Genomic DNA, 25771 nt, shown 5'->3' with positions numbered 1-25771 from the left:
GACACAGCTGCTGGGCGTGGAGCCTGGAAGTGTCTTCACAAGCCTGTTGTCAGGAAACCCTGCTCATAGCTGTAGTCTTCACATTGTAACTGCCGTGTTCTTGGCACTGGTGCCCAAACCCTGTTTCGGTTCTGATATACCAAGCCTTATGATGATGTGCACACAGGGGTGTGAGGAATGGATGGTAAGCTGAATTTTTTTCCCCCTTTCGTTTATTCCTTGATAAGCAGTCCTATTGAAATCTGTATTACTGAATCACAAGAAGGCAAATTTAGAAAACTGAAATTTGAGGTGGTTGTATCAACAAGTAGCACGGTTAAAGGAATCGAGAATTTCTAGCCAGCTTGTGTTGTTTTAATGGAAGGTACACTTGAGATTAAGGTAAATGCATTAACAACTATTTCTAAATACTTCTGTAATATTAACAAGGACCTTAGAAATTAAATCTATGGAAAGAGCTCAAGTGCTGCTTCAAAGGTTAGACTATGTTTTAACACCCTATACAGTGTTGGGTTTTTAATACGAAGCGCCTGGCATTCAGACGCGCCTGGGACCTGCAGGTAGAGCTCAGGGAAGGGACTGCATCAGAGCCTGGGCCCTCTGTCAGCACGGGCCAACCCTGGATGGGACTGAGGCCCCGTCTGCTGTGTCTCAGCAGCCGGACATGGGCTGCAGCTGAGGGGAGTTGTGACTGGCGGGCGTGTCTTCAGGGCATTCCCCTGGCAGTGCGGGAGAGACTCCCCCTGGCACCAAGTGAGGGGCACCATGTTCATTCACCAGGCACACGTCCATTTGGAGGCTCGTCTGACTGCAGGGCCTCCCCGGGAGTGTGTCCTGCTCCTGCCGTCCAGAAGACTCCAGGTCTCGCGACTCAGGAGGTAGCAACACAGTAACTTGAGAGTTCCATGGGCAGGCCCAGCTGGTCCTACAAGATGGGGGTGAGCCAGGTGACCTCAGCGGGGAAGTTCTGCTCACGGGCCTGTGGCCCATCCACAGCTTGCTGCTTTGCATCTGACTATGAGCTCTGAGTCTTTAAGGTGAGGGATGTCTTGTCAGGTTTTAAAAGGATCTGCATCTGGTGAAACACAGCCCCCCTTGGACTGCACTGGAGACCCCGTGCGCACTTTGTCATGGAAAGCCCTCCTGGTGTGTTAGCGCACAGTGTCCACCTCCTGTGCTGTATTGACAGGCCGAGCCCTGGGAGCAGTGCCGGAAGGGATGGACCCCAGGGGCTGGGTGACTGCTGTCCACCTGAAGCTGGGGAGGGTCTGGGGTGGGTCCCAAGGCCCCATCCTTGTGGTTGCAGCTCATGTTAACCCCTAGTCTTGGGACCCAACTCCTCCAGGCTCATCCACAGGCGCTGGGCATGGCCTGCTGTTGGGAGGGGACAGTGGGGCTGAACCCCCTCTTCCGTAGGTGAGGTGGGCATCACCGTGCAGGCGACGCAACTGTCTGCGAAAGAAAAGCAGGCCACCAGAGCTTTAGAAAAGTACAGTTGCCGTCCATTTATTTCCTGTAGCCCTTAAAAACTGAAGAACATGTTTCACACTAAAGCTCTGCAATCCTGTACACCAGAGAGGCAGCCCCACTCATGCTGCGAGCTGGTCCACGTCCTCTTGGCTCCTGTTTGCCAGATGAGCTTCAATAATTTCCGCAAAGAGACTCCTCTTCAGCAGATTATATGCCAGAGGTAAAAGCTGGCCAGCAACTTTATGAAAATACTGAAAAACCAAAGAAGGTGACATTAGCCAGAGAGCGCAGCAGGCACTTGTTTAACAAAGCCCGCTTCCCAAATGCAGACCCTTCACCTGTCTCCAGGTGCCGTGGCCAGGCAGGACAGACTACAGCCACACACAGGACAGGGGTTCGGGGAGCGCGCCCCACGCTCCCGTGGCCACTGCTGGGAAGACAGGCCCTGAGGCAGGTGAGCGCCCCCGTAGCACCTGCTTCCCTGACCCTGAAATAACTAGAGCTGAGGTCACCACTGCTGGAGCTGTAAGTGGGTTTCTCCTATTTAATGAGGAGGTGTTAATGATAAAACATTGCCACTACATTTTAAAGATTTTAAAGCATATTTCCAAATAGCATTTACTCTTCATCTAGCACAGAACAGATCCTCTTCAGAGAATGAGATGGAGCCCAAGAAGGTGTCCATGCCACTCTGAAGCTGTATACGTAGCTATACAGACTTAACAACAAATTTAACGTTTGTTGTTGAGTTGTTAAGTCATGTTCAACTCTTGAGGACTGCAGCCCACCAGGCTCTTCTGTTCATGGGATTCTCAGGCGAGAATACTGGAGTGGGTTGCCATTTCCTCCTCCAGGGGAGCTTCCCCACCCAGGGATCAAACCTGCATCTCCTGCATTGGCAGGCGGGTTTCTTTACCACTAAGCCACTTGGGAAGCCCCATGTTAACATATCCCTGAAGGCAAAACAGTCTTGGTCATTCACCTTGGCCAGAACATAAGATGAATCTCAAATAAGAAATATTCTTAGAACTCAAGAATCTTTTAAGAATCTGCCTAAAATCATTTCAAAAAGTTCATTTTGAAATTCCAGCTGAGTCCAAACCCCACCCGTGGGTGGGTGGGTGGGTGGGTGTGTGTGTGGGTGTATGTGTGTGGGTGGGTGGGTGTCCTCACTCACGTGGGAGCCATGGCAGAAGAGGTCCAGCCCCAGCTCCAGCCCCATCCCATAGTCACACTCATCGTTAGCAAACTGCACGTAGGTCATCATCTCCTGGATGGGGGCAAAGGCCTGCAGTCTGTCGGCGTCGCTCGGGGCCTCCACAATTGTCCTGCAGATTCTCCTAAGGCTGGCTGAGAGAGCAGGGCCGCAGCGTTACCTGGGAGCACCCACGCCTCCCTGTGACACCGCCCCTGGGGGCCTCCTGCCTGGGTGCTGTAACTCACATCAGCCGTTTTACTTAAGCCATTTTTATGCTCGAATCTTAACAAAATCCATTTCTTGTTCCAGCAAAGTGGTTTCTCCATGAGTCTAACTACAACCAGGAGTCACACCAGCTTCCAGAGATTTTCCCTGGGCTAGTCCAGGGTGCACAGACCATGGACAAGCCTGACCCACCTGGTTTTAACTGTCCTCAAGATAAGAACGTGTTTTCATTTTTAAATGGTTGAAAAAAATAAAAAACAGTATGGAGACCAAGCATACACAGAGCCCACCTCTGGGCTCATCCACACCAGAAGCTGGATTAAAAAAAAATCCTGACAGACAGTAAAGTTTGCTCTTTTTGCCTTTGTCTAACTTACTCTTAAAAAGCAGTACAGAAAAAGAAACACAAGAGACAAATCACTGGCGAATTAAACCTTTACCAATTCCTTTACCAACATGGGGGTGTGGAGCCACAGCACAAATGCAATTTGAGGTAAAAGACAGAAAACTGCTTAACATTTATCCACGTTAGAGAAAACAATGCTTTCACATTTCTGATCTCAATGCCCTGTTGTTTGCACGCCCCACCCCTCCCCTCCCAAGGGAGCCAGATGAAGGGGTATTCCCAGGAGAAAAGGAAAGGGGAAGGGCAGGGGACAGGCAGAGAGCTCAGGAGAGATTTTATCCTTTTCAACAAAGCAATAATTAGATTTTGTGTATGAAAAGTCCATTGGCAAAGACTGCTTATACTTACATAAGGAGTAACTTAGGATGGGCTTCTAAAAGCTAAAAAAACCTACATTCAGATGGAAAACTGTCCACAAACACAGGCTATTTCAGAAACTACTATCGTGTAAGTTGACCGTAATGTCAAAGGTTGTGAAATAGTAGAAAAAGTCACCTAGACCATAGGCTTGTATTGTTTAAACTTGTAAAAACACTGTTCTGAGCGCTGTTAGGCGAGCAGTGCATTAATAATAAGCACCTTATGTACTGGGTTACTCCCAGACACCCCTGTGGACGGTACTCACCACACTCACCATGTGACAGACGGAAGACGTGGTTTAATAAAGTTATACAACTGGTAAAGGCCACACAGCTGCAAACCCAGCTTCAGCTCAAGCCTCCCTGACCCCAGAGCCTAAGCCGTTCATCACTGCAGGTGGTGGGGGGGACTGCATCCAGCTACTCAACACAAGGAAGCTCCCCCCACACATTAACACATGCTCATGGCCACATAAAGACCCTACCGTCAGTTTCAGGGAGCTCTCTGTATCCAACATCATTTTTATCCACTGGGACAACCAAGCCTGCTCCATGAAAGGTCTTTGTCACCACCTTAAATAAAACACAAAAATAACATGGAAAATAGACAAAAACAACAAAGGGGGCAAATAAAGCTCATACACAAACCCTTAAGACTTCTGCCAAAATATAATTTGTGCCTTTTATTTCAGTAAATTTGGACCCTAGGGCAGAAGTTTACTATTATTTATTTCCTTTAAAATCAGGTAGAAGTCAAGCACTTGAAATAATTACAGAGCAGTGAAATGAATGGCTTTTACTAACTCAGCATACGCAAGTCATCCCCGTGTGCCCCACCACAGAGGCAGGGGATGGTGTCAGTTCAGGCCACAGCCGCTGGGCAGAGAGCCAGAAGGCCCGCCCAGCAGGAGGGGATGTGAAGGACTCCTGCCTGTCTGTGAAACGCAGGTCCCCGACTCACCAGGAGCATTCAGACTTGCCAGCAAACTTCCCTTAAGGCAGGCAGCTTCTAGTTTTGGGGCATCCTTTATGGAGGCCAATGATCTAACCATGGCTGAAATCACGGTTCTAAGGTTTCTTTTATTTATGTGTTTACCGGGCTACGTCACAATGGGGTGAGACGTGCTCCCCTCCCCTCACTCTAAGGTGGGAAAAGGCCCCTGGTGAAAACTGGAGAAGTAGAACAGCAACATGAAGTCTTAAGAGCTCTCGATACGCCCTATGCAGGGGGTTTATCATTCCATGGGCATTTTTAGAAACTACTTCCTGACCTCAAGGACTAAAAGAGCTGATAAGACAGGAATTCAGTGACTCCAACTTACCTGAAAGTCACCCACCCCGGCAGCTGAGTCAGGATCAGAAAAGGAACTGGAGTAGGATTTTCAGGAACTAAGCTAAAGCACTTAGTTACTAGTACTAGCTCATTCAGGGCTGACTCGAACTTCATTTGGCTGCGAACGTGCAGGTGAAGCAGCCACGTGCAGGAGACACTGCTCAGAGGCTGGAGGAGACTGGGTGTCCAGACTCCAGTTAATAAACGTCCCTCCTCCCCAGGGACTATCAGGACAGACTCAGAATTCTCAGTTGCCCCAAAGCAGAATTCTTTGAGCTTCTCTGTTAAGTTACCCAGGCAGGTACAAGTGAAAAACCCAAAGGATTCCAAACCCAGAGGTATCTGCTGTTTATGAAACTCCACTCACACAGCAGGTGCAAAAGGAAGGCTGGTGGGCTCAATAAAGCAGGGAGAGAAGACTTCTCACACCATTTCCTGGAGGGATTCACACGCCCCAGTACACAGCTCAGGACCAGCGCCGACCATGTGCCAACTACCCTCAGGGCTGACTATAAAGCCCGTGAGGCAGGCCTTTACAAATCTACCCAAAAGCACCGGGCATGAAACCATCCAACCTTAGCTACTAAAGAAGAAATGTGAGCAAGTGTGAGGCACAAAGCCGCTCTTCTGCTATGAGATGAGCGACTGGCAGACCAAGACTACAGAGAGACCGGGCTGGCCTGGCCTGAGCTCTGCAACCACAGAAAGGGTGCCCCATCCCGTGCCTGCCACACATGCAGGACCCTTCCAGTCCAGCCCCGAGCCACCCTGGAGCCAGCCCTGCGGGAGGCGGGGCAGCTCTCCTCAGGAGGGGAGGGGAGGAGATGCAGGTGGGCGGGAAAGGAGAGCGGGAACCCACCCCCACCGCCCTCAAGCCTGAAATGGCAGTCTCTGCCGTATGGGACTCGTACCTTCTTGCCTCTCTGCTTCATCCTCACAGTTCTCTGCTCCAGGGAGAGCCCCAGTTCTCCGGCTGCTTCTGTGAGTTTCTCATCTATGGTTTTCAAGAGACTAGTTTTCTTCTTATCTGTTACTTCTTTAAGTTTTTTCATCAAAAATAATCTGAAAAGTAAAAGCCCTCATTAGTGTGTAGTTCTCAGTCGTCTGTACACTACTACCGCACCAAGTGCACCGACCCTGGGAAGTTGAGGGGAGCCGAGTTTCAGACACCAGACGCCGAGAAACAGAGGGCAGGATAACCACCACCGTTCCCTCAAGCCCCTAACAGATTCTTCAGGCAAGAGAAAAGCAGTATGAATAAGTACCTGCCAGTCACAGAAGCAGCAAACAAGATCTGTTTATCCCCGTGATGTCTACAACCAAGACGGAAGGGAGCTAAAACGTGAGGTTAAGCCACGCTTATGCTGCATCACTTGATGCTAGGATCTGACAACCCTGCAGAAGTCTGATCTAACAGGAGAGAAGAATGTGGAGACTCCAAAAAAGGATTTTGCACTTCTACAGGACGAGAGGACCTTTATAATACTTAAACATCAGCAAATTCTTTTAAATGTTACCTTCAAATCTGTGTTAAGAAATTTTAAAAATGTAAAGGAAAGCACAACTATTTTATAAGCTAAGACAAAAGAACAATTCAAAATAACTTTTTTTAAAGTAACTTTTATTTTCACTTTTTATTTTTTTGGTTGCACGGTAAGGCATGTGGGATCTTAGTTCCCCCACAGGGGACTGGACTCGTGCCCCCAACAGTAGAAGCACAGAGTCTTAATGACCAGACTGCCAGCGAAGTATACAAAGTAAATTTTAAAGGTATGCAAAACAGTACATCATTGCCAGTTATGGAAATAATTTTATGTTAAGAATGCAGTAGAGCATGTGGACATAAGGGAACCTTCCTCCTACACTGTTGGTGGGAACATGAATTGGTGGCAGCCACTGTGGGGAACAGTATGGCGGGTCCTCGAAAAACTAAGCACAGAGCTACCGTATGACACAGCAGTCGCACTCCTGAGCATACACCTGGAGAAAACTATAATCTGAAGACACGTCCGTGCACCCCAGTGTCCACTGCACACTATTCACAACAGTCATGACGTGGAAGCAACCTAGACGTCCGTCAGCAGAGGAGCAGGTAAAGATGCGGTGCCCACACACAATGGAGCACTACTCAGCAGCTACAGAACGAAACGGCGCCATCTGCGCAGCATGGATGGACCCAGAGACGACCGTACCACGTGAAGTGAGGAAAAGAATCTCAAAAATAGGATACAAATGAATCTACAAAACAAAGACAGAGTCACAGATGCAGAAAACAAGCCTGTGCCTACCAGGAAGTAAGGGATAAACTGGGAGATTGAGACTGACATATACACACTATAACTAGTAAGGACCTACTGTACACAGCACGGGGAGCTCTACACAATAGTCTGTAATGAGCTACATGGGAACAGAATCTAAAAAACGGGACCTATGTGTAACTCATTCACGTGCTGCACAGCAGAAACTAACACAACACTGTAAACCAACTTTACTGCAGTAATTTTTAAAAAGACGACTTCTCCCACTAGAGCAGAAAGTCAAGAGTGCAAGAGCAAGCTGGAATTGGCCCAGCCGAACACACGTCAGTCCCCTTCCTGCAGCCACTGCCAGGCTCGCTGGAGGGAGCCGCTCCTGCCCAGCACTGATGCTGGGCAGCCCCAGGTGGGGCATTATTCTCATCCCCATTTTACAGATCGGGAAGCTGAGGCAGAGGACCACACCGTACCCAAGCTGAGAGAATAAGTGTGTGCTGGTTAAAGCCGAGACCACCAGGATCAGAGTCTCCTAATTACAGCAAAGTCCCAGCACACCTCGTCTGGCTCAGCAGCCGTGAGTCAGGAGGTCTGTCTGTCAACAGGACCACACAGCACACCGGCCGCGGGCCTGGGGCCCCTCCCCTCACTGCCCCTCTCCACGCAGCGCCTCCTCCCTCCCTCCCTGCCTCCAGGACAGGGCCCACCCCTACCGGCGGCCCTGCTACCCGGCAGGACACTTCCACTCCTGCTTGCTCAGCTCTGTCTCAGCTTCAAACCTGCGCTCTGACACCGCTTTGTGGTGCTCAGGGCGGAGATGTACCCGCGGAAACAGCCAGAACGTCCTGTGCTGTTCCATAAGCCGTGAGCGAGCCTGGACCTCGGAAGACTCCTGCAGTTCAGGAGGAAAACATCAGTTCACTAGGCTACAGAGCGCTCCCCCAGAGTGAAGCTCACCGTCACACCAGACTCCCCATCCCTTCACAGCCACAGCACCATCCATCACAGTAGCAAAGTCTTCAGGAAGTGAGCGGCTGCCACGCTCACAAGGCTGGTTACAACTTCCCCCAATTCTAATGTTTGCTTTTCAAATCTTGAATTTTTAGAAATGACAGCAAACAGTCAATTGTCTCCATCAGTTCATTTGAGAAAACGTCTCCCGAATGCTCAGGTCGGAATACCTGGTTGTGTGCCGCCCACTGTCTCCAGTGGAAGTGGAAAACAGCTGAGCTCAGCACTTGGTCCCGCAGGGCCTCTCTCACTGACACAGACCCTCCGCACTGCCCACCCGGCGCCCAGCCGCAGGACGATTCATCCTTCCAGCTCCGTCAGCAAGCTGGGGACCGTGCTGTGACCACACACTGTCCGCCGCTCACCCGCTGCCGCCTGCCCATCAAGGGGTGAGAGAACACCCCCACCACCACCCAGAGCACCCCTCACGGCCCCTGAGCCTGCGGGCAGGCTCCACACCCCACCGTCTGAGAGCTGCCGTTCAGTTAGGGTTCTGGACCTGAGCACGCGTCAGAACCTCCTGGGTTCCCAGTTTCAAGGACTCTACTCAGAGCCACTGCTTGAAAAGTCGTGGGCTATGAGATTAAGTCCGCACGACACAGGACAGCAAGGCAGGGCGCCAGAGGACGTTGGGGCGCAGGGGAGAGGAGAAGAGGATATTTAGCAGTGCAACTAGACCCAAGACCTGAGACTCTGGCCGTATTTACAGTAAGCAGCAGATGTTTCAAATGGTCTTGGGCCCCGATCGAAGTACGCGGCCATTAAACGTCCACCGAAATGAATGTTCATTCAATTAAAGTTACAGAAGTGCACCTCTGGGCTACGCTCAGATTTACCTGTAACAGGTAGTTTTAAAAAACGTTCCCGAGTCCTGCTCTGGAGGGCTGAGGAGCAGCAGCTGAGGTGACGCTCCCATGTGCGGGTCTCAAACCATTAACTCAGCATCAGTGCCCGGAGTGGCCTGTGCACCCCACAGTCTCTGAGACCTTTCAGGAGGTATGTGAGGTCCAGACTACTGCTACAATTATTTTAAGGAAAAGAAAGAGCAGAATAAAGAAAATAACTTCTAATTCTGTTGTATAAAGATACGTATTTTAGAACCTCCAGCCTACCCAGATTTCTGTGTGTGTTCCAGGACGTGAAGCAGGGACCTTTCCACACCATTCTGTTACATGACCTCCTCACGTAGTGTGTCCACACCTTCCTAATCTGATGGATCAATATCCTGGTGCTACATTGCATGGATAGTCTCTATTTACTTACCTAATTTTCTCTACTGCTGGAAATGTGCATTTTTCCCAACTTTTCTTTTTTATAAATAACCTGAAATATACACAGATATCTGTGTATAAACTCAAAATTTCTTCAGATAAGGAGCTAGGAATGGAATTGCTAACTTAAAGTGCAGCACAGTACCTGGCAACCTTCATTATCTGTGAAGAAATCTTTGAAAAAATATATAAACAGCCATATTCCAACTGCTCTCCATAAATGTTTTACCAATTAACACAGAGCACAAAGATTTCTTACACCGTAAACACCACTGGGTATTCAGTTCAGTTGCTCAGTCGTGTCCGACTCTTTGCAACCCTATGAATCGCAGCACGCCAGGCCTCCCTGTCCATCACCAACTTCCGGAGTTCACTCAAACTCACGTCCATTGAGTCGGTGATGCCATCCAGCCATCTCATCCTCGGTCGTCCCCTTCTCTTCCTGCCCCCAATCCCTCCCAGCATCAGAGTCTTTTCCAATGAGTCAGCTCCTCACATGAGGTGGCCAAAGTACTGGAGCTTCAGCTTTAGCATCATTCATTCCAACGAACACCCAGGGCTGATCTCCAGTGGGTATTACCACTCCTTAATTTTTACTCACCTTTGTTAGTCGAATTTGCATTTTCTTGGGCTACTATTAAATCTTACACAAAGAAAACTAGTTTCCCTGGGCATAAATAATTTGTTTTTAACAAATGGTCTGCCTGAAAATACCTTACTCAGGCTGATATACAAATTATTTTAATTAACTGATTTCAATAAAGTCTCAAAAATTATACTAAATATAGACAAAGTATTATAATCTATAATACATGAAAAGTATTATAACCTATAGAAGTATTATTAATACTTTATCAAACATATGTTTGATATAAATTACCAAAGTACAAAACATTTTTTGAATAATATTAGCTACTCAAATCCTTGCTGGTCTTCGCCTAAATTATAAATTTATCACCAATTAATTTTTGTTTTTTTTCTTCTGTGTTCTCTGATAAGCTAAAAAATGCCAGAACAATCTTGTATTATTTTAGATAACAACTGAACTCTCTTTTAATCAGACCAGTGGGCTCTGCTGTGGTGGCTCTGCTGTCAAAGAGTTTGTGGGCTGAGTGCCTGGCTCACAGAGCAGGCACTGTGCACAGGAAACGCCTCTCCCCCATGAGCCCGCACATCAGCGCAGGAGACAAGGAGACAGCCTACTGCCGTTTGCGATGGAGGTGGCTCCAGCTTAAACGCAACAATCAACCCAAAGGGTGTGAAGAACCATATAAAATATGAGGAGCAAGCCACCCCTTCTGTAACGTCAGAGCTGCCAGGAGAGAAGGGAGCCTGTCGGGAGCCCTCCGCCCTTCAGACGCAGCGGTCTGCACGTGCAGGGGCCCTGCAGGCGCACCGACAGACTGAGTCTGAGTTCTGTTTACTGCAAATCTGTGCTGTGCAAGCACAGGGAATCAAAGTCTTTTTAAAAGCAGGTGACTAAAAGACGTCACACAAACATGATCTACTTATACTTAAGGCGAGTCAGATGCCTTCATTTTATTACAGTCCACTGCACAGCTGCTGCGGACAGGGCCTGTAGCTGCCCAGGACAGAGCAAGGTGCCCCTGCCACGCCCACCCTGTGCTTCAGCTCATGCCGCCTGCCCCCCCACCCCCGCCCCCGCCCCCCTGAAGACGAGGCCCCGATATCAGAGTGTGGAGACCAGATCCAGCCCCACTGGCTCGAAGAGGCACGTGACCATCCTGTCCATCCCCAGTGTCCAGGCACGGCGGGCAAGGGGCTCCCTCTCACTGGCCTAGATCCTGACAATGTAGTCCCGGAGCCCCATTCCCCAGCTCTTCTCTGGGGGTCAGAGACCACCCACCACTGAGCTGAGTCAGCAACACCCCCCCACCGGCCCCTCACTCCCACCCTGCCCCCAGGATGTGCAGACTGCCTGTGTGAATCACATTCCACATAATGGAGCTTCTCAGTAGGAGCTCGCCATGACTGTTTAAAGTCAGATGCCTAAAAATCCTGTGACCTTGCCATGGGACAAATAAGGTCAAGTTTAAGTAATATTTTCAGTAAGTAGTTAGAAAAGAGTCAACTGTTTGGTGAAACAATGAAGTCTGTATGCAAGGGAAGTCTGCAAAATTCATGGAAATGCTCTAAAAATTTTTTTAAAATCTCAATTCCCATTAGAGACAGACTGATATGGTATAAAAATTGTAAACAAATATTATCAATAGGAGAGGTAGTGAAATATTTTCTTACTTGACTGCAGCAAACACATTATCTCCACTTTGAACAATTATACAATTTTTCTTCGCTTCGTTTGTACCGACAAATACAGGAAGTTCATCAGGAGAATCCCTGTTTAAACGAAAGGTAGTAAAAATTTAGCTGCCCATAACTTATCAGAAGGGAAGATTTTAGGTTTGAAAATAAGAATTTATATCTGCATGTCTTAAAAAATTGCTAATGAATTTGCTTGGTTTAAGTTCTAGGCTTCTTAGGAATATCCACAACAAATCTCATTTATATAATAGAACCTAAGATTAAGAGTCTTAGGACCTAGTTACTTTGACACCTAAACACAAAGGAAGGGGGAATAAAGCTTATCAAAAGGAGGTGAAATTACATACAATCATCCCACCCCAGTTTTACAGTCTGTGAAAAAGAAAGAAGGTGGAGCAGCAAAAAGAAACGAGACAGGAAGATCACAGAATATTTGCGGTGAAAGGACTGGGAAGCAAACAGACGACCAAGTCCCTTTACTGTATGACTAGGAAACCACACAGAGAGACCAGGTGACTCAGCTAAGGTCCTGGAGAGGCAGCGGGAGGCCAGCGGGTCAGGGCCTGACTCCCAGCCCTGGGTGCCCACAGCACCCCTACATTCCCTCCACGTTCTGTCCCTCAGCCCGCTGTCAATGACAGCACCTCTCAAGCGGACAAGGGATCCCCGCCCCCACCAGCTCTATTTCTGAAAGTCTAAGCATCTTGCATGTATCCATTTACCCCCAGACATTCTTGTTACGTGTGTGGAATGACAGTGAGTCACAAGAAAGTCACAGGTACAGGGGCCTAGTACAGGGCCACCCAGACGATAACCAAGAGTCTAGTCTGCTCCAGAGTGCATGTTAGTTCCCCGACAACAAACAAGAGGACCGGTCTGCTCCAGAGTGCATGCTTAGTTCCATGGCCCTCGAAAGCACATGCCTGACTTAAGCCACAGCAGCTGCTCCGAATTACCTTCCCTGGGCAAAAAGAGCTCTTCTCAACCCCAAAGAAAAAGGTTTATAAGCACAGCAGAAAAACTGATGAGGTTGGCCTAACAAGTTCATCCATTCCAGGTTAGGTCAGTAGGTTAGAACCGCAGACGGCCCACGCACCCACCAACAGAGGGCACATGCCCTTCGCCTTGGGGAGGCCGGTGAATGTCTGCTCGCACTCATAAAAGGGACAGTAGCTATATTTTGGGAGAAGTAAGGGCTCCCCTTGTGGCTCAGCACTAAGAATCTGCCTGCCAATGCAGATGACTCAAGTTCAATCCCTGGCTGAGAAGATCCCCTGGAGGAGGGCACGGCAGCCCACTCAGGTGTTCTTCCCTGGACAATCCATGGACAGAGCCTGGCAGGCTACAGTCCACAAAGTCACAAGGACTCAGATACAGCTTAGTGACTAAACAACGACAAAGCTGTATTTTAGAAGAAATGACCCTTACCTGAAATACCCCATGTGGAATTGAGTTTCACTGTCTCCAATAATAATGGTCTGGAACTCAGGAGGATCATAGTAAAATCTCCAGTGAAGATTAAAATTCAAGCTTGCTGACTTTTTCTTTAGTTTATGTTTTCCGGCAAGGATATCATAAGGACCCACTAATCGAAGTCCAAGGCTTGCAGATAGCGAATCTATAAATTAAACAAGTTTACTTAGAAGAAGCAGAAAATAGTACCTTTCATTCAGAAAAATGTTTCTAAGCAACTGTCTTTAAAAAGAGCTTCTAAAGTAAAAGAAGTCTTCAGTCACGTGAAGATGTCTGCTGTAAACACTCTATGGAAAAGAAATCAGAGCAATGAAGACGTGGCCCTTACATTTAGGATTTCCTCGTAACTTTACCAATGAGGACATTTCAAACACTCCCGCTGTTTCTGACTTTGGCCCAAACAGAGCAGTTCTGTGTTCCTGGGTGCCTGTTAGAGCTGCAGACGTTTAGCTTGTCTCATTACTATGCAGTGCAGCTGTTGCCTCAAATACTTGAGCATACCCAGACAAAGAGAGAGGCAAGAGGGCTAGCGGATGAGGACGAGTAATTTAACTACAAATGTGTTTAATCAAAGTACTTCCTCCCTCCCCCACCTCAACTACTGATCAGTCTCAATTCCTGGCCTCCTGGGCGCTCCGTCTGTCTCACCCTAACCCAGACTGAATCCACTTCCTTCTCCAGTCACTGATCAGAGTCACCAGGTGGGCACGCTTACGACAGACAGGCCCCTCTGCTTCCCGCAGAGGCAGGACCAGGGCCCAGGATCCTGTGGAGGGGGAGCTCTTGGAAGGGCCAGCAGTGAGAAGGGCATGGAGACAGTTGACTTGGAGGGAGAAAAATAACATCCCCCTTCACAAACAGATATGAGACAGGGCTATAAAGGGAGATCTTGCTGTTTGTACTCTGCTTTTTAGTTCTTCATCCTGTTCTAACTTAAATCCTCTGAATAGTTTCTCAGGCTACTGAACGTTTCTTTCAAGAGGATGTCTACTCTATTGATAGGCGTTTACTATTTGTTACGTTTTCATTCTAAACATTGCTTCAGTGACCATCTCTGCTAACACACTTGTACACGTCTGTGAATACTTGTAGACAGGTTGCTGCTGCACAGTTGCAGTGTGTGGATGACACAGCCCAAGCCCAGCTCTCTCCCGGTACACGTTCCTGTCTAGTCTAGGAGTGCCACCCCGCATTGCATGAAGACACTCCATCGGTACAAAAGGGTAACAAGGAAAAGTAACTGCTGCAACACGACCCGTTTTTGGTGTACCTTCTAGGGACAGTATGCCCACAAAGTCTACCAGAATGTGTGCCTGTGTCTGTGTGTGTGCGTTGTGTCTGTATATCTGAGTGTGGTGTGTATCTGTGTGCGTGGCTGTGTATGTTCCTGACATAACACTAGTGCAGCAAAAGCTATACATGGTCTCTTTTTTCACTTAAATATTCCAGGCACGATGCTTCATTACTGCCTACACATCTGCCGGATTCTTCTGAAACTATATAGACAGTCCACTGAACAGATGCGTGACAGTGAGCACATGCGCTGTTTCCTACTTCTTGCTTCACTGTTGTTGAACACAGGTCTGGGTTCAGTGTGTCCGTACAGCAGGCTCCTAGAAGCAGCTGCTAAGCCGCGCTCACGGTCAGAGTGCGCGCCGTTTCCCCAGCCGCTCATCAGAGCACACTGCGGGGGATGCGCCTCTGCTAGTGTGACAGGTCACAGCGGCACCATCGCCTTCTGCTTCTCTGATTTCACACCTCTTTGGGGAAGCTCCTTTTCTGTGAACTGTTTCGATCCTGAGTCCAGCCTCCTACTGCCTTTTCCACTGGCAGCAGCAGGAGGAAGGTTCTCGAACACTCACCAGCTGGCTGCTCAGGGTCAAGTCCTTCGCAGAACCTCCAGAATTGGTAGAAATCTTCAGGCAGAGGAAGCCTGTAATGGCTTTCCACCTCTTTTCGAAGGTCACTGGGCACGTCAGCTTCACAAGACTTACTCTTCTTCACATCGACTGGTTTTTCACACTGAAAATCAGCACACAAAACTTGGTTTCTCTAAAAGTAATTTCAGCAGTATGGACTGTTTAACGACATCGCTCATCTTATTCACCCAACTCTATGAGATACATGCATTTTCTTTAAAACTCTATATATGGTGTTTGAGTAAAATCTGGGGATTCTTTTGGGCAAGGAAAAAAAGAACAGTTTATAATATATTGGGTCAGGAGGGGCACACACAACAAATATCTAAACACATCTAAGATAACAGAAACACAGAAAGCAAAAAACCAAAATGTATAAAAGAAAAGGTAAACAGCAGGAAATGAGGAATAAGAAAAGGGCAGGGTTTTATGGGATGCAGCAAAAGCAGTTTTAAGACGGAAGTTTACGGCAACAGAATCTTACCTCAAAAAACAAGAAAAATCTCAAATAAACAACTTAATCTTACACCTAAAGCAACTAGAGAAAGAAGAACAAAACCTAAAATTAGTATAAGGGGAGAAATCAAAGAGATCAGTGCATAAATAAAGGAAACAGAGACAAAAGGAAACAGCAAAGATCAACAACACTAAAAGCTGGTTCTTTGAAAAGATAAACAAAATTGATAAACCTTTAGCCAGACTCATCAAGGAAAAAAGGGAGAGGACTCAAATCAATACAATGAGAAATGAAAAAGAAGCTACAGTGGACACCACAGAAACACTAAGGACCATGAGAGACTACTACGAGCAACGATACACCAACAAAATGGACAACCTAGAAGAAATGGACAAAGTCTTAGGAAGATGCAGTCTCCCAAAACTGAACCAGGAAGAAACAGAAAACATGAATAGGTCAATCACGAACTCTGAAATTGAAACTATGTTTATCAAGAAACTCCCAACAAACAAAAGTCCAGGACCAGATGCCTTCACAGGTGTGTATGCTGTGCTAAGTCATGTCCGACTCTTTGGGACCCCATAGACTATAGCCCACCAGGCTCTTCTGTCCACAATAGTTTCCAAGCAAGAATATTGGAGTGGGTTGCCATTTCCTACTCAAAATGATCTTCCCAGTCCAGGGATCAGACCTGCATCTTCTGCATTGCAGATGGATTCTGTACTGCTGTGCCACGTGGGAAACCCGAGTGTGAGCTTTAAAGAGACACAATTCATAATTTACTGACAGCCCATTCAACTGTCATTGTGAGAGACTGCAGCCCCTTCCAAAGATCTTCCCCTCCACTTCTCCTGCAAATTCCAAGATCAGGTTCACCAAGTTTATGTCTCCATATACTCTAGAGAAAGGAACACTTCCAAACATTCTCGATGAGGCCACCATTGCCCTGGACCAAAACCAAACAGACACCACACAAAAAAAGACAGTTACAGGTGAGTATCACTGATGAATACAGACGCAAAAAGCTTCAACAAAATACCAGCAAACCAAACCCAACAATACATTAAAAGGATGATACACCATGAGCAAGTGGGATTCATCCCAGGGTAGCAAGGATTTTTCAATATTTGCAAATCAGTGTTATGCACCATATTAACAAATTGAAGAATAAAAACATATGATCATTTCAACAGATGCAGAAAAAAAGCCTCTGACAAAATTCAGCTGTTTACAATAAAGACTCTACAGAAAGTAAGCACAGAGGGAACACACCTCAACATAATAAAGACCATATATCACAAACCTACAGCCAACATCATATTCAATGATGAAAAGCTGAAAGCATTCATCTACGATCAGGAACAAGAAAAGAATGCCCACAAGGATGTCCACTCTTGCCACTTTTATTCAATACAGTTTTGGAAGTACCAGCTACGGCAATCAGAGAGGAGAAAGAAAGAATAGGAATCCAAACTGGAAAAGAAATTAAACGGTCACTGTCTGCAGTCGACATGACAGTATACACAGAAGATCCTAAAGATGCTGCCAGAAAACTACCAGAGCTCATCAATGTGTCTACTAAAGTCACAGGATGCAAAATTAACTCAGAAATCTGTTGTATTTCTGTACACTAGCAACAGAATATCAGAAAGAAAAATTCAAGAAACAATTCTACTTATCATTGTATCAAAAAGGATAAACTACCTAGTAATAAACCTACCCAAGGGGGTAAAAGACCCATACTGTGGGAACTAAGACACTAACAAAATAAACTGAAGAAGCTATAAACAGATGGAGACATATACCACGATTGTGGATTAGAAGAATCAATATTGTCAAAATGACTATATTACTCAAAGCAATCCACAGATTCAATGCAATTCCTATCAAATTACCAATTTCTCACAGAACTAGAACAAAAAATCTTAAAATTTCTACGGAGACACAAATGATCCCAAATAGCTAAAGCAGTTTTGAAAAAGAGAAACAGAGTTGGAGGAATCAGGCTCCCTGACTTCAGACTGTACTTACTACAAAGCTACAGCCATCAAAACAGTATGCCCTGGCACAAAAATAGAAATACAGATCAATGGGACAGGATAGAAAACCCAGAAATAAACCCATGCAACTATAGCCAATTAACCTACAACAAAGGCGACAATACTACACAATGTGGGAAAGACAATCTCTTCAACAAATGATGCTGGTAAAACTGGACAGCTACTTGTAAGAAAATGAAATTAGATCATTCTTTAACACCACACACAAAAATAAACCCAAATAGATTAAAGACCTAAATGTGAGACCAGGCACTATAAACATTCTCTGACATAAATTGCAGCATATCTTTTTTGATTTGTCTCCCAGAATAATGGAAACAAAAACAAATGGGACCTAGTTAAACTCAAAAGCTTTTGCACAGCAAAGAACACAATTTAAAAAAAATGAAGACAACCCACTGACTTGGAGAAAATATTTGCATCTTAGTATGACCTATAATGGATTAGTCTTCAAAATTTAGAAACACTTCATGAGGTTTAACAACATTAAAACAAACAACTCAGTCAAAAAATGGACAGAAGAGTTAACAGACACTCCTCCAAAATAGACATACAGATGGCCAAGAGGCACATGAAAACATGTTCAACTTTGCTAAATAGAGAAATGCAAATCAAGACTACAATGAGGTATCATCTCACACCAGTCAAAATGGCTATCTTCAAAAAATCCACAAACAATAAATGCTGGAGAGAGTGTGGAGAGAAGGGAACCCTCCTACACTGTTGGTGGGAATATAAACTGGCACAGCCACCATGGAGAACAGTATAAAGATTCCTTAAAAAAAACTAAAATAGAGCTACCATATGATGCAGAAATCCCACTCTTGGGCATATATTTACAGTAAAACATATCTGAAAGGATCCATGTACCTCAGCGTTCACCGAGGCACTGTTTACAATAGCCAAAACATGGAGGCAACCTGAAAGTCCTCAACAGAGGAATGGATAAAGATGTGGTGTGTATATATAATGGAGTATTACTCAACCATTAAAAAGAATAAAATGATGTCATTTGCGGCAACATAAGTAGACCTAGAGATTGTCACACTGACTGAAGTCAGACAGAGGAGAAATATCCATTGACATCCCTTATATGTGGAATCTAAAAAGAAATGATACAAATGAACTTATTTACAAAACAGAAACAGACTTACAGACTTGAGAGAATGAACTTATGGTTGGGGGTGGGGTGGGGGGTTGAGGTGGGGAAGGATGCAGGGGAAGGGATAATAAGAGAGTTTGGGATGGACATGAACACACTGCTACGTTTAAAATGGATAACCAACAAGCACCTACTGTAGAGCACAGGGAACTCTGCTCAGTGTTACATGACAGCCTGGATGGGAGGGGGGTTTGCAGGGAGAATGGATACACGTGTATGTGTGGCTGAGTCCCATCACTGTCCACCTGAAACTACCACAACATTGTTAATCGGCTATACTCCCAATACAAAATAAAAAATGAAATGAAAGAAAGAAAATAGCAGGTTTCACTCTGTTTGGGTAAACAGGATGCCATCATGCCTCTTGTTTAAACAGACTAAGCAATCATATTGGAAGGAAATTGTCAGATATAACTGGATATGAGAGGTTAAAACAATTAAAACAGTTAAAAAATTATTTCAGAAAAGGTCCTTTAATGCCAGATTGGTTATAAAACTCCCTCCAGCATCTCTGCAATATAGGTGCATTCTGTAAGTAGGCTAGGCTTTCCAATGCCCCTTAGATACCGGGCCCATTCCCGCAGAGATAAAATTCCTGGTCAAAGGTTACACATCTTCAGTCTCTGAGAAGTGGTAGGTACTGTTCCTTCTAGGAACTTTGTTCCTGTCCTTCCTTTCCATCTACATCAGGGTTGTTCCACCTGAGCCATCCTGCCTCCAGGGGGACACACTCAGCAGTGTCTGGAGACATTACTGGTTGTACAAACTTGGGAGGGAGCGTGTGCTACTGTTACTCTAGTGCGTGGAGGCCAGAGACACTGCTAAGTGTCCGACAACACAGGAGAGGCCCTTTAAGAGAAGCTTAACTGGCTCAAATGTCCACAGAACCAAGATTGAGAAATCCTAACCTTCAGGCTCAAGTTGACCTTGTAACTTTAGGTATCATTTAAAATCTGAAAAGTGGATTCATGAACCAGATGATATACATAAAAAAGTACTGTTTTATGAGTGGAAAACAGGACAGATGAAAATGCCTACTGACAGGAGAATGGTTACAGTATTTTCAAACAATGGAGTTTTCAGTTCAGTTGCTCGGTCGTGTCCAACTCTTTGTGACCCCATGGACTGCAGCACACCAGGCCTCCCTATCCATCACCAACTCCCGGAGTTTACTCAAACTCATGTCCATTGAGTCGGTGATGCCATCCAACCATCTCATCCTCTGTTGTCTCTTCTCCTACCTTCAATCTTTTCCAGCAACAGGGTCTTTTCAAAGTTCTCCTCATCAGGGCTAAAGTATTGGAGTTTCAACTTCAGAATCAGTCCTTCCAATCAATACTCAGGACTGATTTCCTTTAGGATGGACTGGTTAGATCTCCTTGCAGTCCAAGGGACTCTCAAGAGTCTTCTCCAACACCACAGTTCAAAAGCATCAATTCTTCTGCGCTCAGCCTTCTTTATAGTCCAACTCTCACATCCATACATGACCACTGGAAAAACCATAGCCTTGCCTAGACGGACCTTTGTTGGTAATGTCTCTGCTTTTTAATATGCTGTCTAGCTTGGTCATAACTTTTCTTTCCAAAGAGCAAGAGTCTTTCAATTTCATGGCTGCAGTCACCATCTGCAGTGATTTTGTTGCCCCCCAAAATAAAGTCTCTCACTGTTTCCCCATTTATTTGCCATGAAGTGATGTGACCAGATGCCATGATCTTAGTTTTCTGAATGTTTTAAGCCAACTTTTTCACTCTCCTCTTTCATTTTCATCAAGTGGCTTTTTAGTTCCTCTTCATTTTCTGCCATAAGGGTGGTATCATCTGCATATCTGAGGTTATTGGTATTTCTCCCGGCAATCTTGATTCCAGCTTGTGCTTCTTCCAGCCCAGCGTTTCTCATGATGTACTCTGCATAGAAGTTAAATAAGCAGGGTGACAATACACAGCCTTGACGTACTCCTTTTCCTATCTGGAACCAGTCTGTTGGTCCATGTCCAGTTCTAACTGTTGCTTCCTAACCTGCATACAGATTTCTCAAGAGGCAGGTGAGGTGGTATGGTATTCCTATCTCTTTCAGAATTTTCCACAGTTTATTGTGATCCACACAGTCAAAGGCTTTGGCATAGTCAATAAAACAGAAGTAGATGTTTCTCTGGAACTCTCTTGCTTTTTCGATGATCAAACAGATGTAGTCAATTAGATCTATGGTTCCTCTGCCTTTTCTAAATCCAGCTTCAATATCTGGAAGTTCACAGTTCATATGCTGTTGAAGCCTGGCTTGGAGAATTTTGAGCACTACTTTACTAGCATGTGAGATGAGTGCAATTGTGTGGTAGTTTGAGCATTCTTTGGCACTGCCTTCCTTGGAGACTTGAAATAAGACTGACCTTTTCCAGTACTGCAGCATTGCTAAGTTTTCCAAATTTGCTGGTATATCAAGTGCAGGACTTTCACACCATCATCTTTTAGGATCTGAAAGAGTTCAACTGGAATTCCATCACCTCCACTAGCTTTGTTCATAGTGATGCTTTCTAAGGCCCACCTGACTTCGCATTCTAGGATGTCTGGCTCTAGGTGAGTGATCATACCACCCTGATTTATCTGGGTTGTGAAGATCTTTTTTGTACAGTTCTTCTGTGTATTCTTGCCACCTCTTCTTAATCTCTTCTGCTTCTGTTAGGTCCATATCATTTTTGTCCTTTCTTGTGCCCATCTTTGCATGAAATGTTCCCTTGGTATCTCTAATTTTCTTGAAGAGATCTCCAGTCTTTCCCATTCTATTCTTTTCCTCTGTTTCTTTGCACTGATCTCTGAGGAAGGCTTTGTTATCTCTCCTTGTTACTCTTTGGAACTCTGCATTCAAATGGGTATAACTTTCCTTTTGTTCTTTGCCTTTTGCTTCTCTTCTTTTCACAGCTATTTGTAAGGCCTCCTCAGACAACCATTTTGTCTATCTGCATTTCTTTTTCTTGGGGATGGTCTTGATCTCTGCCTCCTGTATGATGTCATGAACCTCCATCCATAGTTCTTCAGGCACACTATCAAATCTAAACCCTTGAATCTATTTTTCACTTCTACTGTATAATCATAAGGGGTTTGATTTAGGTCATACCTGAATGGTCTAGTGGTTTTCCCTATTTCCTTCAATTTAAATCTGAATTTGGCAATGAGTTCATGGTCTGTGCCACAGTCAGCTCCTGGTCTTGTTTTTGTTGACTGTATAGAGCTTCTCCATCTTTGGCTGCAAACAATATAATCAACCTGATTTTAGTGTTGACCATCTGGTGATGTCCATGTATAGAGTCTTCTCTTGTGTTGTTGGAAGAGGGTGTTTACTATGACCAGTGCATTCTCTTGGCAAAACTCTATTAGTCTTTGCCCTGCTTCATTCTGTACTCCAAGGCCAAATTTGCCTGTTACCCCAGGTGTTTCTTGACTTCCTACTTTTGCATTCCAGTCCCCTATAATGAAAAGGACATCTTTTTTTGGTGTTAGTTCTAGAAGGTCTTGTAGGTCTTCACAGAACCGTTCAACTTCAGGTTCTTCAGCGTTACTGGTTGGGGCATAGATTTGGATTACTGTGATATTGAATGGTTTGCCTTGTAAATGAACAGAGATTATTTTGTTGTTTTTGAGATTGCATCCAAGTACTGCATTTCAGACTCTTGTTGACTATGATGGCCACTCCATTTCTTCTAAGGTCTTCTTGCCCACAGTAGTAGATATAATGGTCATGTGAGTTAAATTCACCCATTCCAGTCCATTTCAGTTCACTGATGCCTAAAATGTCGACATTTATTCTTGCCATCTCCTGTTTGACCACTTCTAATTTGCCTTGATTCATGGACCTAACATTCCAGGTTCCTATGCAATATTGCTCTTAACAGCATCAGACTTTACTTCCATCACCAGTCACATCCACAACTGGGTGTTGTTTTTTCTTTGGCCTCGTCTCTTCATTCTTTCTGGAGTTATTTCTCCACTGATCTCCAGTAGCATGTTGGACACCCACTGACCTGTGGCGTTCACCTTTCAGTGTCCTATCTTTTTGCCTTTTCATACAGTTCATGGGGTTCTCAATGCAAGAATACTGAAGTGGTTTGCCATTCCCTTCCCTTCTCCAGTGGACCACGTTTTGTTAGAACTCTCTACCATGACCCGTCCGTCTTGGGTGGCCCTACATGGCATGGCTCATAGTTTCATTGACTTAGACAAGGCTGTGGTCCATGTGATCATGTTGGTTAGTTTTCTGTGATACTAGGTTCAGAGGGCTCAAAATGAAGTATTACTTAGTGAAAAGGAAACAGCCACAAACAATATGGATCAATGTTAACAACATTAAATGAAGAAAAAAATCCCTGAAGATTACATACAGCATGACAGCCATTTTATGAAGTTCAAAATATATTGTTCAGACAGGCGTAATAAACTCACGGGTGATAAAGCTAAAAGACGACGACAAGGGAAAAACAGGCAGTTGAGGATTGTAGATGCACTGAGCAGGGGCAACAGGAAGGAGCTGGGCAGAAAGGACAGGTGAGGCCATGAAGATGGAGAGCTGTGGTCCTCCTTTCAGTGCCCGGGCTGGGCAACGGCTTCCCAGGTGTCTGTTCTATAACTAAACCAATGAGGTCAAAGTGGGCCATGACCAAGGATAACAGTGGATTATGCCGAAGATTACAATGTGTCACAGGTCATAAAAAATTTAACTGAACAAAAAGGCTGCTCTTTGTGACCCCACGGACTGTCTCCTGCCAAGCTCCTCTGTCCGTGGAATTCTCCAGGCAAGAACACTGGAGAGGGTTGCCATTTCCTCCTCCAGGGGATCGCCCGACCCAGGAGCATCTAAGTCTCCTGCATTAGCAGGCTGGTTCTTTATCACTAGCGCCACCTGGGAAGCCCCAGTAGTGATACCATCACCAGTAAAGACGATAGTAAACACTGTTAGTGATAAGTACTTGTTATGCGCTTACTACAGTGCCTGCCACTGTTCTAAACGCCTATAGATGGAATTCATCTAATCCCCAGAAGTAACTTGTGAGCTATTAATAGGTACTATTAGCCACACTCTACAGAGGACGAAACCTAAGGTTAAGTGACTTGCCCTGGGTCTCCACCTAGAAAGTGAAGAACCGCACTGAACCCCAGGTGGGCCAGCTCCAGGGTGCAGGGGTGGTGCTTAACCACTGCATGCTGCCTCTCCAACTGCAAAAGGGCAACAGCAGGAACTCATCACGCCCTGACCCACCCTCCCTCGTTTGTGTAACAGTCTCTGGTTAGACTTTCAAAGACAGGCGCAAACCTATGTTATAAAGAAGAGCCTTTAAATGTACCTCAGTGACAGGCAGTTTTGCATATTGGTTAGAGTGCTCAGGGAGATTCTTGTCTCTCGCCATTTCCAGCTCTGTCACCTTGGGCGAGTTATCTGACCTCTGTGCCCTATTTTCTCAGCTACAAAAAAGGTCTATATCATAAGGCTGTGACAATAAATTATTTGTAGACGCAGACAGAACAGTGCTAACACAGAATACATAACTGCTACCTATATCAGGTTAACCGTAGCCTCTGTGGACTCCTCTTCATTTCTGAGGCTTTTTCCCTAACACTAACACTCTGTCAGAGCAGTTCACTGCCCCTTTAAAGCGAGGAAAGAGCGTTTCAGCGCTGTCTGAACTCACATGCTAGCTCAGGATCCCCCAGTTCTCAACTAGAGTTCAGGACTATGTAGTACCTGTCCCCCTCAAGGCTGCCTTTATCCTTTATTTACCCTTGTACTCCTAAAAGGCGGGACGGGGGCAAAGGCCGCCCAGAACTTGGCCCTCCGGCACCGTCTCACCCCGACCCCGCCACCACCTGCACCCCAGCTGACAGCGCGGCTGAAGGAAGTTTTGGAAACCCTCCTTTACTCTTTCCAGCCGGACTCTCCTGCTTGCAGTGCTGACGCGCGTGAGACAGCAGGGAAAGCCTGAGCAGACGACTCCTCCGAGTGAGCGCCCCTCTTCCCTATCCCGAGCGCCCCGGACCGAGCCGGCGCTGCGCCCCGACACCGCTCTCCTGAGTCACCCGCTTCGGGGTCGGCTCCACGGGAGGGGCCCCACACGCCATCCTGCGGGTGCAGGGCGCTTCCTACGCTCGGCCTGGCCAGTGGGACAGGGAGGGTGGTGTAGGGGGAGTGGGCGAAGTCAACCCGCCCCCCGGGGGAGGTCCGCCAGACCGCGCCAACCTGACCCCGAGGACCCCGGGCTGTGGCCGCCCCCGGGCTGGACCCCACGACTGTAACCGGCCTTGAGCTGTCAGCGCGACCCCGACCGACCCGAAAAGGCGAGGCGCGGCGCCGCTCTCCGCTCCGACCGCAGCGCGCGGCCTGCCCTCCAGCCGGGTACAAACGCGCCGCGCGATCCGCGGGCCCACGGCCGCCCTCGGACCTCCATGCGGTACCTGCGGCCCCTCTCCGCGGAGTCTACGCTTCGCGCCACCGCCCACCATCCTGCAGCGAGAGGCTGCAGTGCCAACCGGTCCCTCCGAGAGCCCGCGCGCCGCCAACCACTTCCGGTTCAGGGGCCACCAATCGTTTCCCCCCGCCGCCGCGCGCACAGAGAAAAGGCACCGCCCCCAGCCCGCATCCCAGCCCGCGCGTGGCCGAGGCCCCGCCTACTCCGCCTCCCGGGCAGGTGCGCCCTCCGCAGGCTGACCCACCTGAGCATATGGTTTTCCTTTAAAGAATTACTGCATTTTAAAACGTTTCTATCAAATTATATGTAAAAGGAAATATATAGGCCTCATTCTGTAGTATTCTAAAGTTAACTTCCAGAACCATATAGCGACACATAAAATCAGTTGTAGCAGTTGGGGTTGCATACTTGAAGGTTCTCAGACCCAATAAAATGCTACAATAG

General features: G+C 46.5%; 1 protein-coding gene across 1 annotated transcript; it reads right to left on the bottom strand.

The window, feature by feature from the left end:
- Positions 1-1480: 1480 nt before the first annotated feature.
- Positions 1481-25490, bottom strand: HPF1 (histone PARylation factor 1). The gene is made up of 8 exons (XM_069576787.1): positions 25314-25490; positions 15144-15303; positions 13237-13426; positions 11785-11883; positions 5903-6053; positions 4144-4231; positions 2648-2820; positions 1481-1721 (listed from the first exon to the last, which is right to left on the bottom strand). Exons 1-8 carry the CDS (start codon positions 25359-25361, stop codon positions 1590-1592), a joined length of 1041 nt encoding a protein of 346 aa, XP_069432888.1. The 5' UTR covers positions 25362-25490; the 3' UTR covers positions 1481-1589.
- Between the last annotated feature and the right edge of the window lie 281 nt (positions 25491-25771).

This window comes from Ovis canadensis, chromosome 2 (genome assembly GCF_042477335.2).
Source record: "Ovis canadensis isolate MfBH-ARS-UI-01 breed Bighorn chromosome 2, ARS-UI_OviCan_v2, whole genome shotgun sequence".
NCBI classification, from domain to species: Eukaryota; Metazoa; Chordata; class Mammalia; order Artiodactyla; family Bovidae; genus Ovis; species Ovis canadensis.
Note: the sequence above shows the minus strand (reverse complement) of the source record. Positions and strands in the feature narration are given on the sequence as shown.